This window comes from Scyliorhinus torazame, chromosome 1 (genome assembly GCF_047496885.1).
Source record: "Scyliorhinus torazame isolate Kashiwa2021f chromosome 1, sScyTor2.1, whole genome shotgun sequence".
Taxonomy (NCBI): Eukaryota; Metazoa; Chordata; class Chondrichthyes; order Carcharhiniformes; family Scyliorhinidae; genus Scyliorhinus; species Scyliorhinus torazame.
Window position 1 is genome coordinate 77,860,338 of NC_092707.1, and position 27,054 is coordinate 77,887,391.

The 27,054-nt window shown below is 42.4% G+C and overlaps 1 protein-coding gene across 6 annotated transcripts in view; it reads right to left on the minus strand.

Moving 5' to 3' along the window:
* Positions 1-27,054, minus strand: part of taok3a (TAO kinase 3a) — a 176,873-nt gene that overhangs the window by 15,030 nt on the left and 134,789 nt on the right. For all 6 annotated transcript variants that reach the window (XM_072496958.1, XM_072496968.1, XM_072496920.1 and 3 more), the window contains 5 exons: positions 26,383-26,619; positions 21,728-21,856; positions 15,551-15,754; positions 6,956-7,195; positions 4,183-4,395 (listed from right to left, as the gene is read on the minus strand). In XM_072496958.1, coding sequence (XP_072353059.1) covers positions 4,183-4,395; positions 6,956-7,195; positions 15,551-15,754; positions 21,728-21,856; positions 26,383-26,619 — 1,023 coding nt within the window. The remainder of the gene's footprint in view (positions 1-4,182; positions 4,396-6,955; positions 7,196-15,550; positions 15,755-21,727; positions 21,857-26,382; positions 26,620-27,054) is intronic.

A 27,054-nucleotide genomic window follows, 5' to 3' on the forward strand; every position in this document is an offset into this window, starting at 1 on the left:
CAGGGAATGGCAATAAATGCTGGCCCAGCCAGTGACACCCACATCCCATGAACAAATTAAAAACACTTCTGAAGGTTTCACAATTTCAACTGGACCTACTAGAATGGCATAGAGCGAAGGCACCAAGGGTCATAGAGGTGCATCAATTGCAGTACTCCTCTGAAATTAATATTTAGGACAGAGCCAGAAATTACCTGACTTCCTGAGTCACGGCTAACACCAAGACACAAGACGGGATTGTAGAATTGCAATCCCCTCCAACTAGACTCAATGAAATATAAAAACACCAAAACCCATGGACACCAATACTGCAAATAACAATGCCAAACTTCAACATAGAATATAACAGCGCAGCACAGGCCCTTCGGCCCTCGATGTTGCGCCGACCTGTGAAACTACTCTAAAGCCCATCCACACGATTCCCTTATCGTCCATATGTCTATCCAAAGACTACTTGAATGTCCTTCATGTTGGCGAGTCCACTACTGTTGCAGGCAGGGCATTCCATGCCCTTACTACTCTCTGAGTAAAGAATCTACCTCTGACATCTGTCCTATATCTATCTCCCCTCAATTTAAAGCTATGTCCCCTCGTGCTAGACATCACCATCCGAGGGAAAAGGCTCTCAACTGTCCACCCTATCTAATCCTCTGATCATCTTGTCACCTCTTAACCTTCTTCTCTCTAACGAAAACAGCCTCAAGTCCCTCAGCCTTCCCTCATAAAATCTTCCCTCCCCCATAACCAGGCAACATTCTGGTAAATCTCCTCTGCCCCCTTTCCAATGCTTCCACATCCTTCCTATAATGCGGCGACCAGAATTGCACGCAATACTCCAAATGCGGCCGCACCAGAGTTTTGTACAGCTGCAACATGACCTCATGGCTCCGAAACTCAATCCCTCTACCAATAAAAGCTAACACACCGTACGCCTTCTTAACAACCCTCTCAACCTGGGTGGCAACTTTCAGGAATCTATGTACATGGACACAGAGATCTCTCTGCTCATCCACACTACCAAGAATCTTACCATTAGCCCAGTACTCTGTCTTCCTGTTATTCCTTCCAAAATGAATCACCTCTCACTTTTCTGCATTAAACTCCATTTGCCAACTCTCAGCCCAGCGCTGCAGCTTATCTATGTCCCTCTGTAACTTGTAACACCCTTCCGCACTGTCCACAACTCCACTGACTTTAGTGTCATCTGCAAATTTACTCACCCATCCTTCTATGCCCTCCTCCAGGTAATTTATAAAAATGACAAACAGCAGTGGCCCCAAAATTTTTTATTATTTATTTTCTATTATTTATTTTCTTTTCATGTACGAATGATCTGCCTGAGCTGCACGCAGAACAATACTTTTGTATTAACCGATTTAATGTTTTGAGCTTGTATGACTCTTCAGAGCTAAAGAGCAGGAGACATGTAATGGATTTTATACTGTTTGAGAGGTTGGAGCAAAGTAGAAGATCAGGAATAGGTGGGAGCAGGGGAGATTGGACAAAGGTGTTTTGGGCACAACACAAAAGAAGTGTTAATATTATGGATGAGAGAGGGTGCTGATAGTGGCATAAAGGTAAGATAGTGAAATGTCTTAATAGCAGAACAAAAGTCAGCATTGTGTGGAAGCAAAACGTAAGTGACAGATGGCCATGTAAGGGGGGGCTGATTTGAGACAAAACATTTAGATTTTTAAAAAGGGGGTCAAGATGGAGAGAGTTCACAGTCTGAAACTGTTAAACTCACTGTTGAGTCCAGAAGGCTATAAAGCGCCTCATCAGAAGATGAGGTGCTGTTCCTCCAGTTTACATCGGGCTTCACTGGAACATTGCCGCAGGCCAAGGATGGACATGTGGCTTTGGGAGTAAAATGGTGAGTTGAAATGGCAGCAACTGAAAGGTTGACGTTCTTGTGGACTGAGCGAAGGTGTTCCCCAAAGCGGTCACCCAGTCTGCATTTAGTCTCTTTAGTCTCCCAGTTTCTGATCCAAACTGCTAAATCACCCTGAATCCCATGCCTCCGTATTTTCTGCAGTAGCCTACCGTGGGGAACCTTGTCAAACGCTTTACTGAAATCCATATACACATCACTGCTTTACCCTCATCCACCTGTTTGGTCACCTTCTCAAAGAACTCAATAAGGTTTGTGAGGCACGACCTACCCTTCACAAAACCGTGTTGACTATCTCTAATCAAATTATTCCTTTCCAGATGATTATACATCCTATCTCTTATAAACCTTTCCAAGACTTTGCCCACAACAGAAGTAAGGCTCACTGGTCTATAGTTACCGGGGTTGTCTCTACTCCCCTTCTTGAACAAGGGGACAACATTTGCTATCCTCCAGTCTTCTGGCACTATTCCTATAGACAAAGATGACTTAAAGATCAAAGCCAAAGGCTCAGCAATCTCCTCCCTAGCTTCCCAAAGAATCCTAGGATAAATCCCATCCGGCCCAGGGGACTTATCTATTTTCACACTTTCCAGAATTGCTAACACCTCCTCCTTATGAACCTCAAGCCCTTCTAAATTAGTAGCCTGAATCTCAGTATTCTCCTCTACAACATTGCCTTTTTCCTGTGTGAATACTGACGAAAAATATTCATTTAGCATCTCTCCTATCTCCTCGGACTCCACGCGCAACTTCCCACTACTGTCCTTGACTGGCCCTACTCTTACCTTAGTCATTCTTTTATTCCTGACATATCTATAGAAAGCTTTAGGGTTATCCTTGATCCTACCTGCCAAAGACTTATCATGTCCCCTCCTGGCTCTTCTTAGCTCTCTCTTTAGGTCCTTCCTAGCTAACTTGTAACTCTCGAGCGCCCTAACTGAACCTTCATGTCTCATCTTTACATAAGCCTCCTTCTTCCTGAAAACACAGAGGCAGGCTTTACAGTGTGGGACTAATTTCAAACATTCCAACATTGAAACAGAATTGATACTATGAACGTACATTGGAACATTATCACAACAGTGGTACAAGATAGCTGCCATTAGATAGCTCAATTAAGAAGCTGAGGAGGCCATTGTTACAAATGGCACCATGCAACAGCTATCACACAAATAACATTCAATGGTCAAGGAGAGGAACGTTTACTTGCCCGTCAGTTGGCAGGTAACTCACCTTCATTGAGTCCATTGTTTTAGGTTGTCTAGACCAAGGTCAACAGACTAAAAAGAGATCAAAAGATACTAAGCACTGACCATCCGACAGGACGACTTCAGGAAATACGTTCACCATTCAGCAGTTGTTCACCTTTCAGCAGGAGGTTTTCAGGAAACGTGTTTATGATATTTCAATAAGAATCATCATAAAAAGACCACGATCGAAGGGTCTGGCACTGCAGTCAAGGAGACTCAGTAATAAGTCTTACAACACCAGGTTAAAGTCTGACAGGTTTGTTTCGAATCACTAATTTTCGGAGCACAGCTCCTTCCTCGGGCTTCGAAAGCTAGTGATTCGAAACAAACCTGTTGGACTTTAACCTGGTGTTGTAAGACTTCTTACTGTGCTCATCCCAGTCCATCGCCGGCATCTCCACATCAAGGAGATTCAGGAATGATCATCCTGATTTGCGAACCGACAACATTTTTCGGTAGCGTTCAGCCAAATCAGAGTGGCACTGGGGCTGAGGTTTTAAAAGTAATTTAAGGGTAACACACATATCCTTAGAGTTGAGGAAGGATTGGACAGAACCATGGGGTTTTTCAGTAGAGGTTTTTAAATAAGTCATGATGAGTTTTGTGTGTTTTAAGTGGAAGCTGAGGTTAAATTGTGGAGGGATTTAAATTGGACTAACAAATTAAGTGTTGTGCTGTCACACTTTTATAGAGCTCTTTGCATTAGGGCATGTGAAGCATTTTTTAATTTATAAACATGCCTGGTTGAGCCAAACCCCGTGCCTGTGTAACTTTATCCTTTATAAAGTCCTAAAGTGAAAAACCATCAGTAAGGGAAAACGAGAGTGTGAATCTCTTGCAGGACTTGGAAGAAATATTGGAGAGGATTGAACATACAAAGCCTTATTCTTATCTAATTAAAAATGTGCAAAAATTCAACTAATCAACACAGGTTAAGGGCAAAGATTAGAAACAATTATCCGTTAAGGTACAGAGCTGTTTTTTCTTAGATATCAAGAGCCTTTAAAGAAATATGCTACGTCAAGACAGATTACATACCGCCTGTGAGGCCATCATCTCATTGATACTTTGTTCATACTGTTCTGCCAGGATTGCCAGTTTCCTTGTCTGTTCCTCTTTAAGTGCTTTTAGGACCATCTTGTGGTCACTTTTTGCAGTTACCTCCAGCTGGTGGTTCCTCAGTGCTTTGTACTGTTTTGTTTGAACTTTACAGGTGTCTTGGAACTGCTTTTTTATCTGTAGCTCCATAGCCTGCACAGAAGCATAAAGCAAGAGTCACGCTGTGTAGGAACCTTTACATTGGCTTTATGTTTTGAAGAAATAGCTTGTGACATAATTACAATATGCTTAAGCAAAGTACGATTTTACTGGCAGTATTTTTTTAAAAAAAGAATTGTGAAAAACTGATCAGAGGAGATTCAGATCTAATCAGGAGAATTTAACATTGGCAATCGAATATTAAACCTCCAAGGCCACATCAGGGAAAATACGAAGTTAAAAGTATATTTAAAAAAACATATTTTAAAATATATATATAAATAAAAATATATAAATATATATATTATATATATGTCTAAGCCCAGAAAATCAAATGTAAAATCAGAATAAGTGGAGTAAGAAATAACAAAAGGCAGACAAATGTTGGTGAATGCAGTTCATAGGCCTCCCAACAGATGTTGGGACAGGCTAACCTAACCAGAAAATTAAAGAAGCATGTAACACGGGTATCGCAATATTATTTGGAGGAGTTTTAATCTTCATATAAGATTGACCAAACCAAATTGTAAGAGTAACTTGGAGAACAATTTCATAGAATGCAGAACAGTTTATTTCTGACATGTTACTGTGCAATGAGACACGGTTAGTTGACAGTTTTATGATAAAGGATCTTCAGAGGAGTATTGATCATATCATGTTGATATTAAGATTGAGAACAGTATAGTTAAATCTGAAACTAGGTTTTACATTTAAGCAGTCAATTATGGATAAAGGAGATGAATTGGACAAGACAAATTGCAAACTTAGGTTAAAATGGTAGCAGATAAGCATTTTAAAGAAATAATTCACAATTCTTAATGAACATATGTTCGCTTGGAGAATAAAAGCTCCACTGGAAGAGTGGCAGTTTTGGAGTGGTTTGGGATTGGACAAAGATTTGTGGACTAGGTAAAGCTACTATATAAGGAGCCGAGGGCGAGTGTCCGCATAAATAACATCAGCTTGAGATACTTTTCTCTCCACCGTGGGACTAGGCAGGGATGACCGCATTAAGAAGTTCGGAGTGTATCAAATTGGGGGAATAATGGGGCTGCTTCGGGTGTTTGGGTCTTTCTCAGGGTACAAACTAAATCTAGACAAGAGTGAGTATTTTGTGGTGTCTCGGCCGGGGGTGGGGGGGCAGCCATTCCGTAGAGCGGGGACTCACTTTAGATACCTGGGGGTGCAGGTTGCCCGGGAGTGAGGGGGGCTCCGCAGGTACAACATTTCCAGTTTGGTGGGGAGAGTGAAAGCTGATCTGGCAAGGTGGGATGGTCTCCCTCTGTCACTGGCGGGTCGGGTACAGACGGTTAAAATGAACGTGTTGCTGCGATTTCTGTTTATTTTCCAATGCCTGCCGAATTTCCTGTCAAAGGCATTTTTCAGAGAAATTGAAGGAATGATTACCTCGTTCATATGGGGAGGGAAGGTGGCCAGAGTTAGAAAGGTGCTGCTACAGAGGGGAAGGCAGGCAGAGGGTTTGGGTCTTCCGAACCTGATGTATTATTACTGGGCGGCGAATGTGGAGAAGGTGCGGAGCTGGGTCAGAGGGGTTGATTCCCAGTGGGTCAGAATGGAGGAGAGTTTGTGCAGTGGGTCAGAATGGAGGAGAGTTTGTGCAGTGGGTCGGGATTGAAGGCACTAGCAACAGCGCCGCTCCCGATAGCCCCAGGGAAATACTCATGGAGTCCGGTAATAAAACTTCATGGTGAATTTGGAGGCAGTTTCGCCAACACTTTGGGGTGGGGGCAGGGTCAAAGGAAATGCCGATTCGGGGAACCACAGATTTGAGCCAGGGAAAGTGGGATGGAAATTTTCGTAAATGGGAGGAGAAGGGGATTAGGACACTAAAAGATTTGTTTCTTGGTGATCGGTTTGCAGGATTGAAGGAGCTGGAAGCGAAGTATGGGCTGGAGCAGGGGGAAATGTGTAGATACATGCAGGTTCGAGATTTTGCCAGAAAGGAGATACAGAGCTTCCCAGTGGAGCCAGCCCCCACATTGCTGGAGGAGGTGCTGACGACAGGGGGACTGCAGAAGGGGGTAGTGTCGGCAGTTTACGGAGCTATTTTGGAAGAGGAGAAGGCACCACTGGAAGGGATCAAAGCAAAGTGGGAGGAAGAGTTGGGAGAGGATATGGAGCAGCAGTTCTGGTGTCAGGTGCTCCGGAGAGTGAACGCCTCCACCTCGTTCCTTTTTGTCATTTGTTTGTGTGAACATGCGGGCTAATGTTTGGGTTTGGTGGGAGGATGGGATCGTTGTTATTGATATGGGGATTGACATATTTGTTACTGATTATTGTTTATTGTTAGTGGGTGTAAATTTGGGAGAAAATGTAAAGAAGGAGGAGAATAAACAATAATCAAAAATAATTTTTTTTAAACGTAAGCCTACTTGTGATACTAATAAAGATTATACATTATATTTTTATATTCGGGTCACATAGGAATTTTCACTAGAACTTATAGAAGAGTGCAGAATCACTGATTCCATCAGTCTAATGAAGAAGTTTGAATATCTCATTAACTGTATCGTATGAAAAGTCCACCTCATACCTTTAGGCTCTTTGGCTGTTGTCGGAGTTCCAGGACATGTTTTCTGTGTAGTTCCCGCTCTCGGCGGGTATTATACTCTGTTTGGTTCTCCAGCTCAGTCTGATGCTGCAAGCGGATTAGATCAATCCTAAGTTTTTGCAACATGTTAAGTTGTCGAAATTCAAGCTCTTGTGTGGACTCATCATGACGAATTAACATGGCATGCTCCATCTCCTTTTGAGTTTGCTTCTTATTCACTTCCTATTAGACAGTCATATTAAATGTTTATATTGTGCATGCATTTGAAGTAATCCAATAAATTCAGCAGCTACACCATGTTCTTATATTAGGCAATTTTAGTCTACCTTTTAAAAAACACACAAAAATCTCATGAAGAGGGTGGTGGTTGATGGGAAATGTTCAGAATGGAGTACAGTCACAAGTGGAGTACCACAAGGATCTGTTCTGGGGCCGTTGCTGTTTGTCATTTTTATCAATGACCTAGAGGAAGGCGCAGAAGGGTGGGTGAGTAAATTTGCAGACGATACTAAAGTCGGTGGTGTTGTCGATAGTGTGGAAGGATGTAGCAGGTTACAGAGGGATATAGATAAGCTACAGAGCTGGGCTGAGAGGTGGCAAATGGAGTTTAATGTAGAGAAGTGTGAGGTGATTCACTTTGGAAGGAATAACAGGAATGCGGAATATTTGGCTAATGGTAAAGTTCTTGAAAGTGTGGATGAGCAGAGGGATCTAGGTGTCCATGTACATAGATCCCTGAAAGTTGCCACCCAGGTTGAGAGGGTTGTTAAGAAGGCCTATGGAGTGTTGGCCTTTATTGGTAGAGGGATTGAGTTCCGGAGTCGGGAGGTCATGTTGCAGCTGTACAGAACTCTGGTACGGCCGCATTTGGAGTATTGCGTACAGTTCTGGTCACCGCATTACAGGAAGGACGTGGAGGCTTTGGAGCGGGTGCAGAGGAGATTTACCAGGATGTTGCCTGGTATGGAGGGAAAATCTTATGAGGAAAGGCTGATGGACTTGAAGTTGTTTTCGTTGGAGAGAAGAAGGTTAAGAGGAGACTTAATAGAGGCATACAAAATGATCAGGGGGTTGGATAGGGTGGACAGTGAGAGCCTTCTCCCGCGGATGGAAATGGCTGGCACGAGGGGACATAACTTTAAACTGAGGGGTAATAGATATAGGACAGAGGTCAGAGGTAGGATCTTTACGCAAAGAGTAGTGAGGCCGTGGAATGCCCTACCTGCTACAGTAGTGAACTCGCCAACATTGAGGGCATTTAAAAGTTTATTGGATAAACATATGGATGATAATGGCATAGTGTAGGTTAGATGGCTTTTGTTTCGGTGCAACATCGTGGGCCGAAGGGCCTGTACTGCGCTGTATTGTTCTATGTTCTATGATCCGACTTCTGAAGAATCTCCTCTGCACCTTTTCAAGGAGCCTCACATTCTTCCTCAGCGTGACCCTGTTGTGGTCTAATCAAAGCTTTATGCAAGTACAGCACAACATCCCTGCTTTTGTACTCATTGCCTCTAGTGAAGCTCATATGCATTGCTAATTACCTTCTCAATATGTCCTGCCACTGTCAAAGTTCTGGCACATGAACCTCCAGATGTCTCTGTCCCCGAAGACCCTTTAGAATTGCGCCATTAAACCTATACTACCTCTCCCTATCCATTCTGCCAAATTCCATTGCTTCTCACTTCTCAATATTAATTCCATCTTCCATATGTCGGCCAACTCTGCCAGCCTATTTCTGGTTGCAGTCGACTGGCATCAACCTCACTGTCAGTCACACCTCCAAGTTTGGAATTGTCAAATTTTGAAATATTACATTGTATTCCAGTACCAAGTCAGAACTATTTTATTACATAATCAACTTTTTACCTCATCTGAAAATCAACCATCTATTATGACTCACTGTTTTCTGTTGCACCAGACATTTTTTTTTAATGCAGGCTGACACTGACCCTACTAATCCATAAGGTTTAATTGTGTTAACCAGTCTTGTATGTGGTATTTTGACAACATCCAGTTTTCCCTTCACAAACCTTTTGTGTTACTTCATCAAAAAATTCAATTAGTCAAGTACAATTGGTCCTTCAAAAATCCTTGTTGGCTATCCTTAATTAATTTAATCTTTCCAACTGCTGTTTGCTATCTTTAATTAATTTAATCATTTCCAACTTTGGTGAAATAAAGCAGGTGACAATGGAACAGCAAACTGAAAAGTAAATATATTTGTATAATTATTTTCTTGAATAAGACTGCTCAGAGATTAGTTTGAGTCGCTGCTTTGGTCTTCAGTTCTTTTTTGAACTGTTTTCCCTACCAGATGATACATTAGAACCTATGAAACTTGCTGAGGACCAAATACATATTTTATTATTTTGTTATTTAGAGCACAGGAGGCCATTCGGCCTATTGTGTCCGCATCGACTCCCAAAAGACTTAACCAGCTAGTCTCATTCTCTAGCCCCATCTCCGTAGCCCTCAAAATGAATCCCTTTCAAATATGTATCCAGCTCCCTTTTGAAACCTCCCATGGAATCCACCTCCACCACTTTTCAGGCAGTGCATTCCAAATCCCAACAACTCAGAGTAAAGAAGTTTCTCATCAAACTCCTAGCTCTTTGCAGACCATCTTGAAATTATGGCCCTAGTCACTGATGTAACAACTAGTGGAAACAGAATATCCTTCTTTACCCTGTCAAAATTGTTCAAAGTTTTGAACACCTCAATAAGTTCACCTTTTATCTTCTCTGCTCCAAGGAGAACAAGCTCAATTTCTCCAATTTTCCTTGTATCTAAAATTCCTCATTCCTGGTAGCAGTCCAGTAAATCTCCTCTGCACTCTCTCTAGGGCTTTAACATCCTTCCTTAAATAAGCTGCCCAGCACTGAACACAATTCTCCAAATGTGTCTGACCAATTATTTGTACAGGTGGTAGCATCATTTCCCAATGCTACCCAAGAGTCCTATAAACCTTAACAACTGTTTCAACTTGCCTGGCCACCTTCAGTGAATTATGCACTTGAACCCCAAGGTCCCTCTGCTTCTGTACTACCCTCAAGTAGTATCTTTGAGCTCATCCCCATGTTTCTGCACCCAAAATGCATTACCTCATATTTTGCTGGATTGAAGTTCATCTGCCAGATGTCTGTTCAGCTGGCCAACTTGTCAATGTCCCTCTGACATCACTCAGCGGCATCCTCACAATTCACTATTCTCTGTAGCTTAGTATCATCTGAAAATTTAGATAATTTGTCCTCAACACCCACCTCAAAATCATTATCAGAAAAAACAGGGTCCCAACACTGAGCACTAGGGAACTACACTTTCAACTAGTCTTCAGTCTGAGGAATGCCCATTAATAACTACCCTCTGTTTCCTATTTCTCAGCCAACTTCTAATCCATGCTGCGTCAAATGCTTTCTGAAAGTCCAAATACACAACATCCACAGCACTACCCTCATCCACTGCCCATGTGACCTCACCAACGAACTCAATTAAATTTGTCGACAAGACCTGCCCTTGACAAAGCCATGCTGACTGTCTAGTATTAACTTATTTTTTTCTTGAGTGTATATTTTCATTAACTTTGTATCTTTCTAATGTTACGGATGCCTGGTCAACCCTCAACAATAGCTAAGATAGTGAAACAGATGCGTAACGTATTTAAAGTTTTAAGACTGTGAAAAATCGATTTGTTCCAGGAGTGATAATATAACAAATAGGGCTTTGTTATTTTATAAACAAACTTTATTAAAACAAAAGAAAACAATATTTAAACTTTTACTTCAGCTAACACCAACAGATTACATGCAGTTTCTTAACCTTAACACAAATTCCCATTAAACCACACCGCACATGAAAATGCAGCTCTTGTTCTACTTACAAAAACAGACAACGTCAATACTTGCATTTGCGAAGGACTTTTTTTGTTTTGTTAGGGACATGAGTTCAGAACCTTTTTTCCAAGTCTACCTTGGTGGCAACTTTAATGACCTTCATGGTCGATTCCATAGCCTTCTCCGTTACTGTTCAAACAGCATTTCCTCTCTCTCCAAGTTCCACCCACCCGCTCAAACCTCTCTCCTGAGATGGCCAGGCTTGAATCTCTTATCGTTATCTTGGCTGATTACCGACTCCCAATTATACAAAAGAACAGAGCTATGCCATTTATATGCAACTACCAGTCCATTGATAGGTCATCAGAAACTAAACGTAATTAAGAAAGCAAATGCAATGTTGTCATTCATCTCAAGAGGCTTGGAATATAAAAGCAGGGATGTACTTCTGAAGCTTTATAAAGCATTAGTTAGGCCCCATTTAGAATACTGTGAGCAATTTTGGGCCCCACACCTCAGGAAGGACATACTGGCACTGGTCCAGTGGAGATTCACACGGATGATCCCAGGAATGGTAGGCCTAACATACGATGAATGTCTGAGGATCCTGGGATTATATTCATTGGAGTTTAGGAGGTTGAGGGGAGATCTAATATAAACTTACAAGATAATGAATGGCTTAGATAGGGTGGATGTAGGGAAGTTGTTTCCATTAGCAGGGGAGACTAGGACCCGGGGGCACAGCCTTAGAATAAAAGGGAGTCACTTTAGAACAGAGATGAGGAGAAATTTCTTCAGCCAGAGAGTGGTGGGTCTGTGGAATTCATTGCCACAGAGGGCGGTGGAGGCCGGGATGTTGAGTGTCTTTAAGACAGAAGTTGATAAATTCTTGATTTCTCGAGGAATTAAGGGCTATGGAGAGAGAGCGGTTAAATGGAGTTGAAATCAGCCATGATTGAATGGCGGAGTGGACTCGATGGGCCGAATGGCCTTACTTCCGCTCCTATGTCTTATGGTCTTATCAGACTCTGATGGGCTGACGGCTGGTCAAACAAGGTTGTCCTGAATGACAATAGATCTTGAGTGGATCTTCCTGACTAACCACCCTGTGTATTCCCACTAACGAGGTTTAAGTTTGAATGGGACAAGTTAACTCAGGCTGTAGGCGTATCCCTCTGACTCAACTACGAGCAGTCTTTTCCTTCAGTCTGTTTAACCCCTAAATTGCCTGCTACATAAGAACTAGGAACAGGAGTAGGCCATCTGGCCCCTCGAGCCTGCTCTGCCATTTAATGAGATCATGGCTGATCTTTGTGGACTCAGCTCGTCTCGCCGGCCCGTACACCATATCCCCGAATCCCTTTATTCTTTAGAAAGGTATCTATCTTTTTCTTAAAAACGTTTAAAGAAGGAGCCTCAACTGCTTCACTGGGCAAGGAATTCCAGAAATTCACAACCCTTTGGGTGAAGAAGTTCCTCCTACACTCCGTCCTAAATCTACTTCCCCTTATTTTGAGGCTATGCCCCCTAGTTCTGCTTTCCCCGACCAGTGGAAACAACCTGCCCGGAACTATCCTATCTATTCCCTTCATAATTTTATATGTTTCAATCAGATCCCCCCGCATCCTTCTAAACTCCAATGAGTACAGTCCCAGTCTACTCAACCTCTCGTCATAATCTAATCCCCTCAACTCTGGGATCAACCTAGGTGAATCTCCTCTGCACTCCCTCCAGTGCCAATATGTCCTTTCTCAGGTAAGGAGACCAAAACTGAACACAATACTCCAGATGCGGCCTCACCAACACCTTATACAATTGCAGCATAACCTCCCTAGTCTTGAACTCCATCCCTCTAACAATGAAAGACAAAACTCGATTAGCCTTCTTAATCACCTGTTGCACCTGCACACCAACGTTTTGCGACTCGTGCACCAGCACACCCAGGTCCCTCTGCACAGCAGCATGTTTTAACATCTTACCGTTTAAATAATAATCCATTCTGCTGTTATTCCTCCCAAAATGGATAGCCTCACACTTGGCAACATTGAATCCCATCTGCCAGAACCTAGCCCATTCACCTAACCTATCCAAATCCTTCTGCAGACTTCCGGTATCCTCTGCACTTTTTGCTTTACCACTCATCTTGGTGTCGTCTGCAAACTTTGACACATTGCACTTGGTCCCCAACTCCAAGTCATCTATGTAAATTGTGAACAACTGCAGGCCCAACACTGATCCTTGAGGGACCCCACTAGTTACAGGTTGCCAACCAGAGAAACACCCATTTATCCCCACTCTCTGCTTTCTGTTAGTTAACCAATCCTCTACCCATGCTTCCACTTTACCCTCAATGCCATGCATCTTTAGTTTATGCAGCAACCTTTTGTGTGGCACCTTGTCAAAAGCTTTCTGGAAATCCAGATATACCACATCCATTGGCTCCCCGTTATCTACTGCACTGGTAACGTCCTCAAAAAATTCTACCAAATTAGTCAGACACGACCTACCCACTGTGAACCCATGCTGCGTCTGCCCAAAGGGACAATTTCCCTCCAGGTGCCCCGCTATTTCCTCCTTAATGATAGATTCCAGCATTTTCCCTACAACCGAAGTTAAGCTTACCGGCCTATAATTACCCGCTTTCTGCCGACCTCCTTTTTTAAACAGTGGTGTCACGTTTGCTACTTTCCAATCCTCTGGGACCACCCCAGAGTCTAGTGAATTTTGATAAATTATCACTAGTGCATTTACAATTTCCCTAGCCATCTCTTTTAACACTCTGGGATGCATCCCGTCAGGGCCAGGAGACTTGTCTACCTTTAGCCCCATTAGCTTGCCCAATACTGCCTCCTTAGTGATTACAATCATCTCAAGGTCCTCACCTATCATATCTTTATTTCCATCAGTCACTGGCATGTTATTTGTGTCCTCCACTGTGAAGACTGACCCAAAAAACCTGTTCAGCTCCTCAGCCATTTCCCCGTCTCCTATTATTAAATCTCCCTTCTCATCTTCCAAAGGACCAATATTTACCTTAGCCACTCGTTTTTGTCTTATATATTTGTAGAAGCTTTTACTATCTGCTTTTATGTTCTGAGCAAGTTTACTTTCATAGTCTACCTTACTCTTCTTTAGAGCTTTTTTAGTAGCTTTCTGTTGTCCCCTAAAGACTTCCCAGTCCTCTAGTCTCCCACTAATTTTTGCCACTTTGTATGTTTTTTCCTTCAATTTGATACTCTCCCTCACCTCTTTAGATATCCACGGTCGATTTTTTCCCTTTCTACTGTCTTTCTTTTTTGTCGGTATGAACCTTTCCTGAACTCTGTGAAAGATCGCTCGGATGGTTCTCCACTGTTCCTCAACTGCTTCACCATGAAGTCTTTGCTCCCAGTCTACCTTAGCTAGTTCTTCTCTCATCCCATTGTAATCGCCTTTGTTTAAGCACAAAACACGAGTGTTTGATTTTACCTTGTCATCCTCCAACTGTATTTTAAATTCCACCATATTGTGGTCGCTCCTTCCAAGAGGATCCCGAACTATGAGATCATTAATCAATCCTGCCTCATTACACAGGACCAGATCTAGGACCGCTTGTTCCCTTGTAGGTTCCATTACATACTGTTCCAGGAAATTATCCCGGGCACATTCTATAAATTCCTCCTCAAGGCTGCCTTTACCAACCTGGTTAAACCAATCGATATGCAGATTAAAATCTCCCATGATAACCGCTGTACCATTTCTACATGCATCCGTTATTTCTTTGCTTATTGCCTGCCCTACCATCCTGCTACTATTTGGTGGCCTATAGACTACTCCTATCAGTGACCTTTTCGCCTTACTATTCCTGATTTCCACCCAAATTGATTCAACCGTGTCCTCCATAGCACCACTATCATCCCTTACTATTGCCCGGATGCCATCCTTAAACAACAAAGCTACACCTTCCCCTTATCGTCCATTCTATCCTTTCGTATAGTCTGATACCCTTGGATATTTAACTCCCAGTCGTGACCATCTTTTAACCATGTTTCAGTAATGGCCAGTAAATCATAGTCATTCACAATGATTTGCGCCATCAACTCATTTACCTTATTTCGTATACTACGAGCATTCAGGTAAAGTACACTTATGCTGTTTTTTATGTCTTTGTTATGAATCTTAACACCTTGATCAGTAACTTTTCGCAATTTATTTTTCCTCTTACCCTTTCTCCTAATTTTCCTAGTCTTTGAACCCATATCTCTACATAATAACCTGTCACGTAACCTGCTGCCTTGATCTCCATTAACCATTATACTGTCCATAGCTTTACACTTCCCTTCCCCCCAAACTTGCTAGTTTAAAGTCTTGGATCTCGTTTCTGGACTCAAGTTCCTAATATCTCCCTATCATGTATTTTCAAACACAAATAATTCAGAATAGGACCGATGACAAAAGATTTAGCCTCATTTGAAAATGAAAATTGCTTATTGTCACAAGTAGGCTTCAAATGAAGTTACTGTGAAAAGCTCCAGTCGCTATATTCCGGTGCCTGTTCGGGGAGGCTGGTATGGGAATTGAACCGTGCTGCTGGCCTGCCTTGGTCTGCTTTAAAAGCCAGCTCTTTAGCCCTGTGCTAAACCAGCCATGTGTGTTGCATGGCAGTCATTTGAATCATCAATGATCCCAACACTAAAATAAAGTGGATGGCATTAAATGAGGAAGATTAGTACAAAAACATTTTGCTTTTTTGGCAATATTTTACCTCGCGTAGATGCTCCTGCTCCAGACTGTGTCGTATCATCATCAACTTCCGCTTAAGCTCCCGACAGTTTCGATCATACTGCAATCGTTGGCGGCCAAGAAGTTGGGATTCTTCTTCTGCCTGTGTGTGCTGAAGATTTTCTTTATGCCTGGATAATCGCTCTTGCTTTTCCTTCTTCGGTGTACTGGGATCTTCATTCATCTCCTGTACAGAATTCAAATATTTGAGTAATTCCTGTGAACCATTTCTTTTGCTTCAGCCAATTCTTTAAAATCCAAGCTGACATGGACGCTCCTAATCCATGAGCCTCAATTGTGTTAACTAGTCTTGTAAGTGGTATTTCATCAACATTTCCTGTTTCTTCAAGAAATTCAATTAGTCAAGTACAATTGGCATTTTACAAATCCTTGCTGGCTATCCTTAATTAATTTAATTTTTTACAAATGCCTGTAGTTTGTTTTAAGCTGATTTTTGTTTCCAGAACCTTACACATCACTGACGTTAAATTGATCATCCTGTAATTATTAGGATTATCCTTAAACACTCACTTTTGTCACTCTCCAATCATGTAGCACTGTCCCACAATCTAGGAAAGATTGGAAGATTATGTATGGCAAGCACTTCTGTTATCTTCACTCCTACTTCTCTTTGCAACCTGAGATGCAAGTCACCCGGACCAGGTGACTTAACCACTTTCCCGTCATCAAGCTTTAACAAAGAATCATCCAGTCTCGAAACGTTAGCTCCAGTCTCTCTCTACAGATGCCGTCAGACATAAGAACTAGGAGCAGGAGTAGGCCATCTGGCCCCTCGAGCCTGCTCCGCTATTCAATGAGATCATGGCTGATCTTTTGTGGACTCAGCTCCACTTTACGGCCCAAACACCATGACCCTTGATTCTTCAAAAGACTATCTATCTTTATCTTAAAAACATTTAATGAAGGAGGCTCAACTGCTTCACTGGGCAAGGAATTTCATAGATTCACAACCCTTTGGGTGAAGAAGTTCCTCCTAAGCTCAGTCCTAAACCTACTTCCCCTTATTTTGAGGCTATGCCCCCTAGTTCTGCTTTCACCCGCCAGTGGAAACAACCTGCCCGCATCTATCCTATCTATTCCCTTCATAATTTTATATGCTTCTAGAAGATCCCCCCGCATCCTTCTAAATTCCAACGAGTACAGTCCCAGTCTACTCAACCTCTCCTCGTAATCCAACCCCTTTAGCTCTGGGATTAACCTAGTGAATTTCCTCTGCACACCCTCCAGCGCCAGTACGTCCTTTCTCGGGTAAGGAGACCAAAACTGAACACAATACTCCAGGTGTGGCCTCAGTACACCTTATACAATTGCAGCATAACCTCCCTAGTCTTAAACTCCATCCCTCTAGCAATGAAGGACAAAATTCCATTTGCCTTCTTAATCACCTGTTGCACCTGTAAACCAACTTTTTGCGACTCATGCACTAGCACACCGTCTCTTTGCACAGCAGCATATGTTTTAATATTTTATCGTTTAAATAATAATCCCTTTTGCTGTTATTATTACCAAAATGGATAACCTCACATTTGTCAACATTGTATTCCATTTGCCAGACCCTAGGCCATTCACTTAACAAATCCCTCTGCAGACTTCCGGTATCCTCTGCACCTTTCGCTTTACTACTCATCTTAGTGTCGTCTGAAAACTTGGACACATTGCACTTGGTCCCCAACTCCAAATCGTCTATGTAAATTGTGAACAATTGTGGGCCCAACACTGATCCCTGAGGGACACCACTAGCTACTGATTGCCAACCTGAGAAACACCCATTAATCCTCACTCTTTGCCTTCTATTAATTAACCAAACCTCAATCCATGCTACTACTTTTCCCTTAATGCCATGCATCTTTATCTAATGCAGCAACTTTTTGTGTGGCACCTTGTCAAAAGCTTTCTGGACATCCAGATATACCACATCCATTGGCTCCCCGTTATCTACTGCACTGGTAATGTCCTCAAAAAATTCCACTAAATTAGTTAGGCACGACCTGCCCTTTCTGAACCCATGCTGCGTCTGTCCAATGGGACAATTTCCATCCAGATGCTTCGCTATTTCTTCCTTGATGATAGATTCTAGCATCTTCCCTACTACTGAAGTTAAGCTAACTGGCCTATAATTACCCGCTTTCTGCCTACCTCCTTTTTTAAACAGTGGTGTCACGTTTGCTAATTTCCAATCCGCCGGGACCACCGCAGAGTCTAGTGAATTTTGGTATATTATCACTAGTGCATTTGCAATTTTCCTAGCCATCTCTTTTAGCACTCTGGGATGCATTCCATCAGGGCCAGGAGACTGGTCTACCTTTCGCCCCATTAGCTTGCCCATCACTACCTCCTTAGTGATAATAATCATCTCAAGGTCCTCACCGTTCATAGCCTCATTTCCATCAGTCACTGGCATGTTATTTGTGTCTTCCACTGTGAAGACCGACCCAAAAAACCTGTTCAGTTCCTCAGCCATTTCCTCATCTCCCATTATTAAATCTCCCTTCTCATCCTCTAAAGGACCAATATTTACCTTAGCCACTCTTTTTTGTTTTAGATATTTGTAGAAACTTTTACTATCTGTTTTTATATTCTGAGCAAGATACTCTCATAATCTATCTTACTCTTCTTTATAGCTATTTTAGTAGCTTTCTGTTGCCCCCTAAAGATTTCCCAGTCCTCTAGTCTCCCACTAATCTGTGCCATTTTGTATGCGTTTTCCTTCAATTTGATACTCTCCCTTATTTCCTTCGATATCCACGGTCAATTTTCCCTCTTTCTACCGTCCTTCCTTTTTGTTGGTATAAACCTTTGCTGAGCACTGTGAAAAATCGCTTGGAAGTTCTCCACTGTTCCTCAACTGTTTCACCATAAAGTCTTTGCTCCCAGTCTACCTTAGCTAGCTCTTCTCTCATCCCATTGTAATCTCCTTTGTTTGAGCACAAAACACTAGTGTTCGATTTTACCTTATCACCCTCCATCTGTATTTTAAATTGCACCATATTGTGATCGCTCCTTCCGAGAGGATCCCTAACTATGTGATCATTAGTCAATCCTGTCTCATTACACAGGACCAGATCTAGGACCGCTTGTTCCCTCGTAGGTTCCATTACATGCTGTTCTAGGAAATTATCGTGGATATATTCTATAAACTCCTCCTCAAGGCTGCCTTGACCGACCTGGTTAAACCAATCGACATGTAGATTAAAATCCGCCATGATAACTGCTGTACCATTTCCACATGCATCAGTTATTTCTTTGTTTATTGCCTGCCCCACCATAATGTTACTATTTGGTGGCCTATAGACTACTCCTATCAGTGACTTTTTCACCTTACTGTTCCTGATTTCCACCCAAATCGCCTCAACCTTATCCTCCATAGCACCGATGTCATCCCTTAATATTGCCCGGATGTCATCCTTGAATAACAGAACACCACCACCACCCTTGCCATCCACTCTGTCCTTCCGTATAGTTTGATACCCGTGGATATTTAACTCCCAGTCGTGACCATCCTTTAACCATGTTTCAGTAATGGCCACTAAATCATAGTCATTCACGATGATTTGCGCCATCAACTCATTTACCTTATTCCGAATACTACGAGCATTCATCTAAAGTACACTTATGTTGGCTTTTACACCTCTGTTTTGAATCTTAACACCTTGATCAGTAACCTCTCCGAAGTTATTTTTCCTCTTGACTTTTCTCCTAATTTTCCTAGTCGTTGAACCCATATCATCATGTAACAACCTGCCGCGTCGCTTTCCATTAATGTTTTTACTTCACGTTTTATTCCTTTTAGTATTACTGGGCCTATTCACTGAGCTCCCCTCAGTCACTGTACCTTGTAGTGTCACCCTTTTTGATTTTTGACTATGGCCTCTCTGCCTTTTGTTTCTGACCCTGTTTTACTACCTTCCGACTTCCTGCATCGGTTCCCATCCCCTGCCACATTAGTTTAAACACTCCCCAACCGCTCTAGCAAATAGCCCCCCTAGTACATGAGATCCAGTCCTGCCCAGGTGTAACCCGTCCAGTTTGTACAGGCCACACCTCCCCCAGAACCGGTCCCATTGCCCCAGGAATCTGAAACACCCCCCCCTGACACCATCCCTTCAGCCACGTATTCATCCTATACATATCCTGTCACTTCTACTCTGACTAGCACGTGGCACCGGTAGTATTCCTGAGATCACTACCTTCGAGGTACGATTTCTTAACTTCTTTCCTAGCTCCCTGTACTCAGCTTTTAGGACCTCCTCCCTTTTTTTACCTATGTCGTTTGTACCGATGTGTACCACGACCACTGGCTGTTCACCCTTCCCCTCCAGAATGTCCTGTATCCGCTCCGAGACATCCTTGACCCTCGCACCCAGGGAGGCAACATACCATCCTGGAGTCTCGTTTGCGGCCACAGGAACGCCTGTCTATTCCCCTTACAATTTAATCCCCTATAACTATTGCACTGTCACACTTATCACCCCTCCCGTCTGCAGCAGAACCACCCGTGGTGCCACAAGTTTGGCTGTTGCTGTTCCCCCCCCCCCCCCCCCCCCCCGAGAGCCATTCCCCTCAACAGTATCCAAAACGGTATATCTGTTCTGCAGGGGAATGGCCACAGGAGATTCCTGCACTACCTGCCTCGCTCTCTTGCTCTGTCTGGTGGTCACCCATTCCCTTCCTGCTTGCAGAGTCTGAGCCTGCGTTGTGACCACCTCTCTACGTGCTATCCACGATACTCTCCGACTCGCGGATGCTCCACAGTGTCTCCAGCTGCCGCTCCAGCTCTGAAACTCGAGCTTCCAGGAGCTGAAACTGGAGACACTTCCTGCACACATGCTGACCCTGGGGACTGGAACTGTCCCCAGCCTGCCACATGGAGCAAGAGGAGCAGACAACGCCTTGGAGCAGTCCTACAGTGATTTATTCATTCAAATTAAACCTTTGAAATTAAACTTTAGAAAGATGTTTTTGTGTCAAATTAAATCCAACCCCCGTATACTATTTAATTAGATAACTGAGTATTGATCCCTCTTGATCGGACCACAACTTAAAAATAGTTATTTAATTGAAATTTAAAAAGTTATTTAAATCAACTTAAAAATATTAATTTAAATCAACCCAAAATAGTTAATGTCAAATTTAAAAATTAATTCAAATGAACTTGAAAATAGTAATCCAAGTCAAATCAAAACTAGTATTTAAATCAATAACTCCAGATATTCAAATTTAGCCCAGTCTGCCTTTCAGCCAATCAGGTCACAGTCTCGTGTGATGTCACTTGACCGGGTTTTTTCTTTCAATTTTGAAACAAACAGCTGTCTTGCCTGATAGCGCTCTTTATTGAAGACTCGCCCTCTCTCCGCGCTCTTTACTGAAGTCTCGCCCTCTCTACTGAAGTCTCGCCCCGTCTCTCGCCGCGCTCTTTACTGAAGTCTCGCCCGGTCTCTCTCTGCGCTCTTTACTGAAGTCTCGCCCTCTCTCTCTCTCCACGCTCTTTACTGAAGTCTCGCCCTCTTTCTCCACGCTCTTTATTGAAGTCTTGCCCTCTCTCTCTCTGCGCTCTTCACTGAAGTCTCTCACTCTCCGCGCTCTTTACTGAAAGACCTACTGAGATTGTCCAGTATTTTCTGTTTTTGAACCATTTCAGTTATGTTGTCACTTTGAAAGACCACTACTTCAGGACCAAGATTATTAGCTAACTTGTCTAAAACTATTCACTCTCCAGCATTTGCACTCAGCTAATCAGGATCATTACATGGGCTGGCAAGCGTCTGTGGAGCCAAGCAGAGCTAACGTTACAGGTCTGTGACTTTTACATCAGTTCCGATGAACGGTTACAGACCTGCAATGTTAATATTGTTTCTCCCTTCACAGATGTCGCCAGACCTGATGAGTGTTTCAAGCATTTTGTGTTTTTATTTCCGAGTTCCAGCATGTGCAGAATTTTGCTAGTCATTATAAAAGTTGTGGTTTATCATGAAAATTAATTGACCGATTGTTATTTGTAATTGTAATTGGTGCCATTGGGTCTCCAGATCTTCTGCCATCTCACATCCAATATACTACCAAAAAGCCATTTATATTATAATTTTAAGTGGTGACGAACAACCTGCATCCCCAAAGACCTTCCCTCTCAGTTCACACTTGCCTCTTTAATCTTTTCTTTACAAAGTTTGTACTGGCGTTTCTGATTTTCTAGGAAGGTGGTCAGTTCCTTTTTCTGTTGGGCTGTAATTTGCTGCTGGATTTTCTTCTCATCCTGCGCTGCGCCTTTCATCTGAAAAGAACAAAATTAATATTTAGCATGATGACCAAAAGGCTCGTTTATCCAACCTGATGATAAATGTATACTTACACATAAGAATTGTCCATTGGTTTTCCAGTGCACAGAGAAACAATCTTTGGCCACGTGAAAGCAAACAAAAATTCAAACCATCAGACTACTCTGCAATTTGGGATCCAATCAGTTAAGCAACACAATGGGATGTGCAAAGAAAGGAGGATGCAATTTCTTCAACATAACTTGCAGTGTAGTGACATAGTCATGGATTTTAATGATTGCACACTGAATAGGGCTATTTTAATTTGTTCAGTAACAGGGTCTTAAATGCTGATTTGACTAGGAGAGGGAGATCAGGATGAATCATTAGAAATGAGACACAAGGTGTAGAGGACGGGGAGAATCAAATAGCATGCGAATAAGGGAGTAAACAGGGGATAATGTGAGGTATACTACAGTGCATCTCTGTAAATGCCCAGAAAATGATAAATAATGTTGGTGAACTGAAGGCAGAAGTAGACACATGGAATTATTATAAAGTGGCAATATCAGCCACCTGGCTCAAACAAGGAATAACATGCATTTAATATTGCTGGCTATAATGTACTCAGAAAATATATTGAAGGAAACCAGGGATGTACTTGAGAATTCAAAAAGAGGACCTATTGAGTTAAAATTGAAGAGAGGAACCTTTCCACGGCTGGGTGTAAAACGTAGGCTAGCAAATAATTGGAAGGAGATAGAGAAGCACATTTAATGGAAAACAGCAGAAAGATGCACAAACTATAGTGGTTTGATAATGGGAGAGTCAATTATTCCAATGTAGACTGGGAAAATAATAGTAAGAGCAAAGTTGGACAAATTCCTGAATTGTGTACGATAAATTTCTTAAACACACTGCTTGCAATCCAATGATGCAGGAAGCAATGTTGAATCAAGTTTTGGGGAAGTGGGAGAACATTTGGGAAACAGAACACAATATTAGGTTTAGAATAGGAATGGAAAATGACAAGGGAAAATCAAATGTGATAACATACAACTGAAGGAGAATAGATTTAATCGAGTTGAAAAGGGATCTGGGCCAAGTGATTTAGAATCCAGGTCGTACAGTAAACATGCAATGAGTGACCTTCAAAAGAGGTGGTGGTCTGGGTGCAGAGGACACATTCCTACAAGGCGGAAAGAGCATGTAAAGCTACAGTTCCCTGGACAAGTAAAGATAAGCACCATAGAATCCCTACAGTGCAAAAGGAGGCCATGCAGCCAATCGAGTCCGCACTAATCCTCTGAAAGAGCACCCAACATAGTCCCACTCCCCCGCCCTCCCTTCATAATCCTGTAAGCCCATTTAACCTTTTGGATACGAACGGGCAATTTAGTATGGCCAATCCACCTAACCTACACATCATTGGACTGTGGGAGGAAACCCACGCAGACACAAGGACAACGTGCAAACACCACAGTCACCAGAGGTCGGAATTGAACCCCGAGGCCGGAATTGAAACCGGGTCCCTGGCACTGTGAGGCAGCTGGGCAAACTAATGTGCCATCGAGATTAAAATGAAACCAAAAAAAGCTTACAATAAAGGTCCCATTCATCATTCAATGGAGGACCAAGCTGAATACAAAAACTATACAGGAGGACTGAAAAAGGAAGTAAGAGGACCAAAGAGACTGAATGCTAATAAATTAGCAGGTAAATGAACCCAAATATGTTTTGTAAATATAAATATTGAAGGGTAGTCAAAGGAAGAGTGGATTGATTCACGAAAGAGGAGGATTTTGCTAATGCCATAGTAAAGGAGGTGGTAGAGAAATGCGTTAATATAAAAATAGATACAGAACAGGTCCACCAAATGTTATGGGTCAGGGTTTAGAGAATCTCTCAAAGTGTATCATGGAGTTCACCTGGCCCACAACTTTTAATAGATTGTGGTATGGGGAGCACACGGCTCACTCTACAGGTAGGGTGCAGCAGAAATGGACCAGTATTTCTTAAAACAAAACAATATTTATTCTATGACCTCAAGTCCTCAAGTTAACCTTCCTGAAACAAATTGAACATCTTAGCAACCAGTAAATCAAATACACCCCACCAAAGAATACAACACTAAGTAACCTGTATGCTGTCCTTTTACACCCAGAAGACTTAACAAACCTTTAAACAGAAGCACATCAGGGTTTACATTCAATACTGAAAACATTTATAATTCTGAATTCACCAAATGATTAAGAGATAGTCCTTCATAGCAGAGAGATCAGCCGTACAGCTGCTTTGTCTGACTTCAGCTGCAACACACTGAAAAACGAAACGAAAAAGACAGACACACCAAAGCTTTTCTCAAAGTGAAACTAAAAAGCAGAACCAGAGCTCAGCTCCACCCACACTCTGACATCACTGCAGTAACAAGAGCAGCCAAACATTTCTTAAAGCGACATTCTCATGACACAAATCTAAAAGTAGAAAAATTACACGGTACAGACAGGATGTATCTTAAGTGACAAAGCGAAGCAAGGATCGCAATTGCAGAGGGGGGCTCTGCTCCCAATCTTCCTCATATACTAGGATGATTCCAGAGGATTGGAAGAGTGAAAATGTTACACCCATTCATGGGGAATCAAAAGCCTGTCAATCAAATGTTCATGATGGGGAAACTTTGAAACAATGATCAGGACAAAATTGTCATTTGAAAAATATAGGTTAATAAATGAAGGCGGATAAGAATTTGTTAAAGACAAAATCGAGTTTGATTAATTTGAGCAACTCTTAGCAAGGGTGCAAAAGGCCAGTGTGGTTGATATTGTATGTATGGATTTCAAAGGCATTTCACGAAATTCAACATAAGAGACTTGTTAACAAAATTGAAGCCCATGGGATTAACTGGACAGTGGTTGCAAGGATACAAAACTGACTAAAAATTGAGAATAGTGTTGAACATCCCTTATACTCCCCTATTGCCCGTAACCTAACCTGCACATCCCTGGACACTAAGGCGCAATTTAGAATGGCCAATCCACCTAACCTGCACATTTTTGCACTGTGGGAAGGAACCGGAGCATCCAAGGAAACATATATCCATACAACATAACTAATGGAGTTTTCAATTATCTGGATGTTTACATGGCTCCAATCACTTCCTACTCCCCCTCAGTTTTGGATTAGTGATGTGGTCTTATACGTTTTCCTCGGCGTTGGGGCTTTGACCGAGGATTCCTTATGTAGACTCTTCTCATGAAGCTCCCTTTGGAATTTAGTCTGCTGGTAGGATCATTAGCTTCAGCAGGCAAGCCTTGGGGGGGGGGGGGGAGAGAGAGAGAGAGAGAGAGAGAGGAGGGGGGACCGCTGATCTATTGCTACCATGCGTTTCATTACTGGAACACTACGTCCAACACCACTTCCTTGGCTCCCTGTCCTGACAAACATCATTCCTCCACATATCCACCGACTTGCAACAACCCACAAAAGTATAGGAAAAGTTTGCAATGTTCCCCCCTACTTGCCATTAGGTGTTGATATATTCAGCCCACCCAAGGTACAATTCCCATCAAGGAGGCCAATCTGGAGAAACCCTCCCACACAGGACTTCAGTGCAAATTCCATCTGGACAATGATTGGAAATCATTGGACATGACAAACATGTTCCTGGTCCAAAACCAGTGGTCCACACTTAACAGGTTCAGGACTGGCCCCTGCTCGGCCAACTTCCACAGATGGGGCATTGGTGTTATTATGGGCCAGCGTTTAGAATACTCCAAAGTATATCATGGAGTTAACCTGACACACGATTTTTAATAGATTTTGGTTGTGGGGAGCACAAGGGCCACTTTCCAAATGTGATGCAACAGAGACCTTAGGAATCTTTAAACAAAAAAACAATGTTTATTTTTATAAATCCAGTTACCACTTTATAAACACCCACATTAACATCTTATCAAATACGAACACTGGTACTTTCCCCAAAGATATTATTCTGTAGGTAACCCTCAATCTTTCCTTGCAACATCCATAAGACAAATACCCTTTTTAACAGAGATCAGGTTTAAATTCTCGAATGAGCAGTTATTACTTTTAACTTAGCAAGTGATTTGAAGACATTCCTTTCATACAGAGAGCAGAATTACACCTTGTTTCTCTGGATGCAGCTCCCAATCTGCAAAACGAAACCAAATGCAACCTGTTGCTGCAAACCCAAAGCGAAAGTAAAGCAGACAGACAGCCCAGCTCCACCCACACTCCAACATCACTGCAGCTATTTGATAAACCACATTTCTTAAATGTATATCCACTACAGCTATTTGATAAACACCCTTTTCTTAGTACTCTCAAATGACAGTACCAGCCCCTTATCTGCCTGTGGAGAGAGAAGACTACGTAGCACATCATAGAAGAATGTCCAATCCACAGACTCTGCGGAGGCCGATCGACACTGAACAACACAGAACCGGAAGAAACTGCTTGGCTTAGGGACTTTGAATTCAATAAATAAAAATAAGTTTTCCTCACAAGCCCTACCATAGCTTACCTCTTTTTCCACAGAAATCTGATGTTTCTTTGCCAATTTCTCCAGTTCAATAGATGCATTGTTACATTGGGTCTCTACTTCCTTCTCCAACTTGAGACGATGTTCGTCCATCTCGGCCTTCAACTTATTCTCTAAAGCCATCAGCTGCTTCTGGTGCTGTCTTCGCATCCGTTTGTAGCCCGACATCTGTTCACGTAACTCGTTTTCCTGTTCATGCTCATGGATCTGTCTTGTAACCTAGTATCAAACAGAGATTATTAAGCTAAATAAACTGCATAACACATATACATTGCACAAGAGGAATAAAACAGAAACTAGGGATGTCTTGGTTTAGTGGTAGGTATCTCAATTGAACAGTCCCAAGGACAATTGGAGCGATGAATTGGGAGTAGAGAAGCTCTTTTCAAACTATGGGGAAACAAACTTGGATTCTGGCACATGCATGCATCCTCTCGTGCAACTCCGGATCAAATGACTGCCACCAGCATCGAGGTTTTCTGACGTCACTATATTCCAATGTCAAAAACATGACATGGGGTGGCAACCATGACATGGTTCCCCCAGAATAGTTAATCAACCAGTTCAACTCTGCCATGCGGAAGATACCAAGTACAAGAATTCTACTGGTCCATCTCGCTTAATTTGGAGTTAAATATATTAGACCACAGGGTG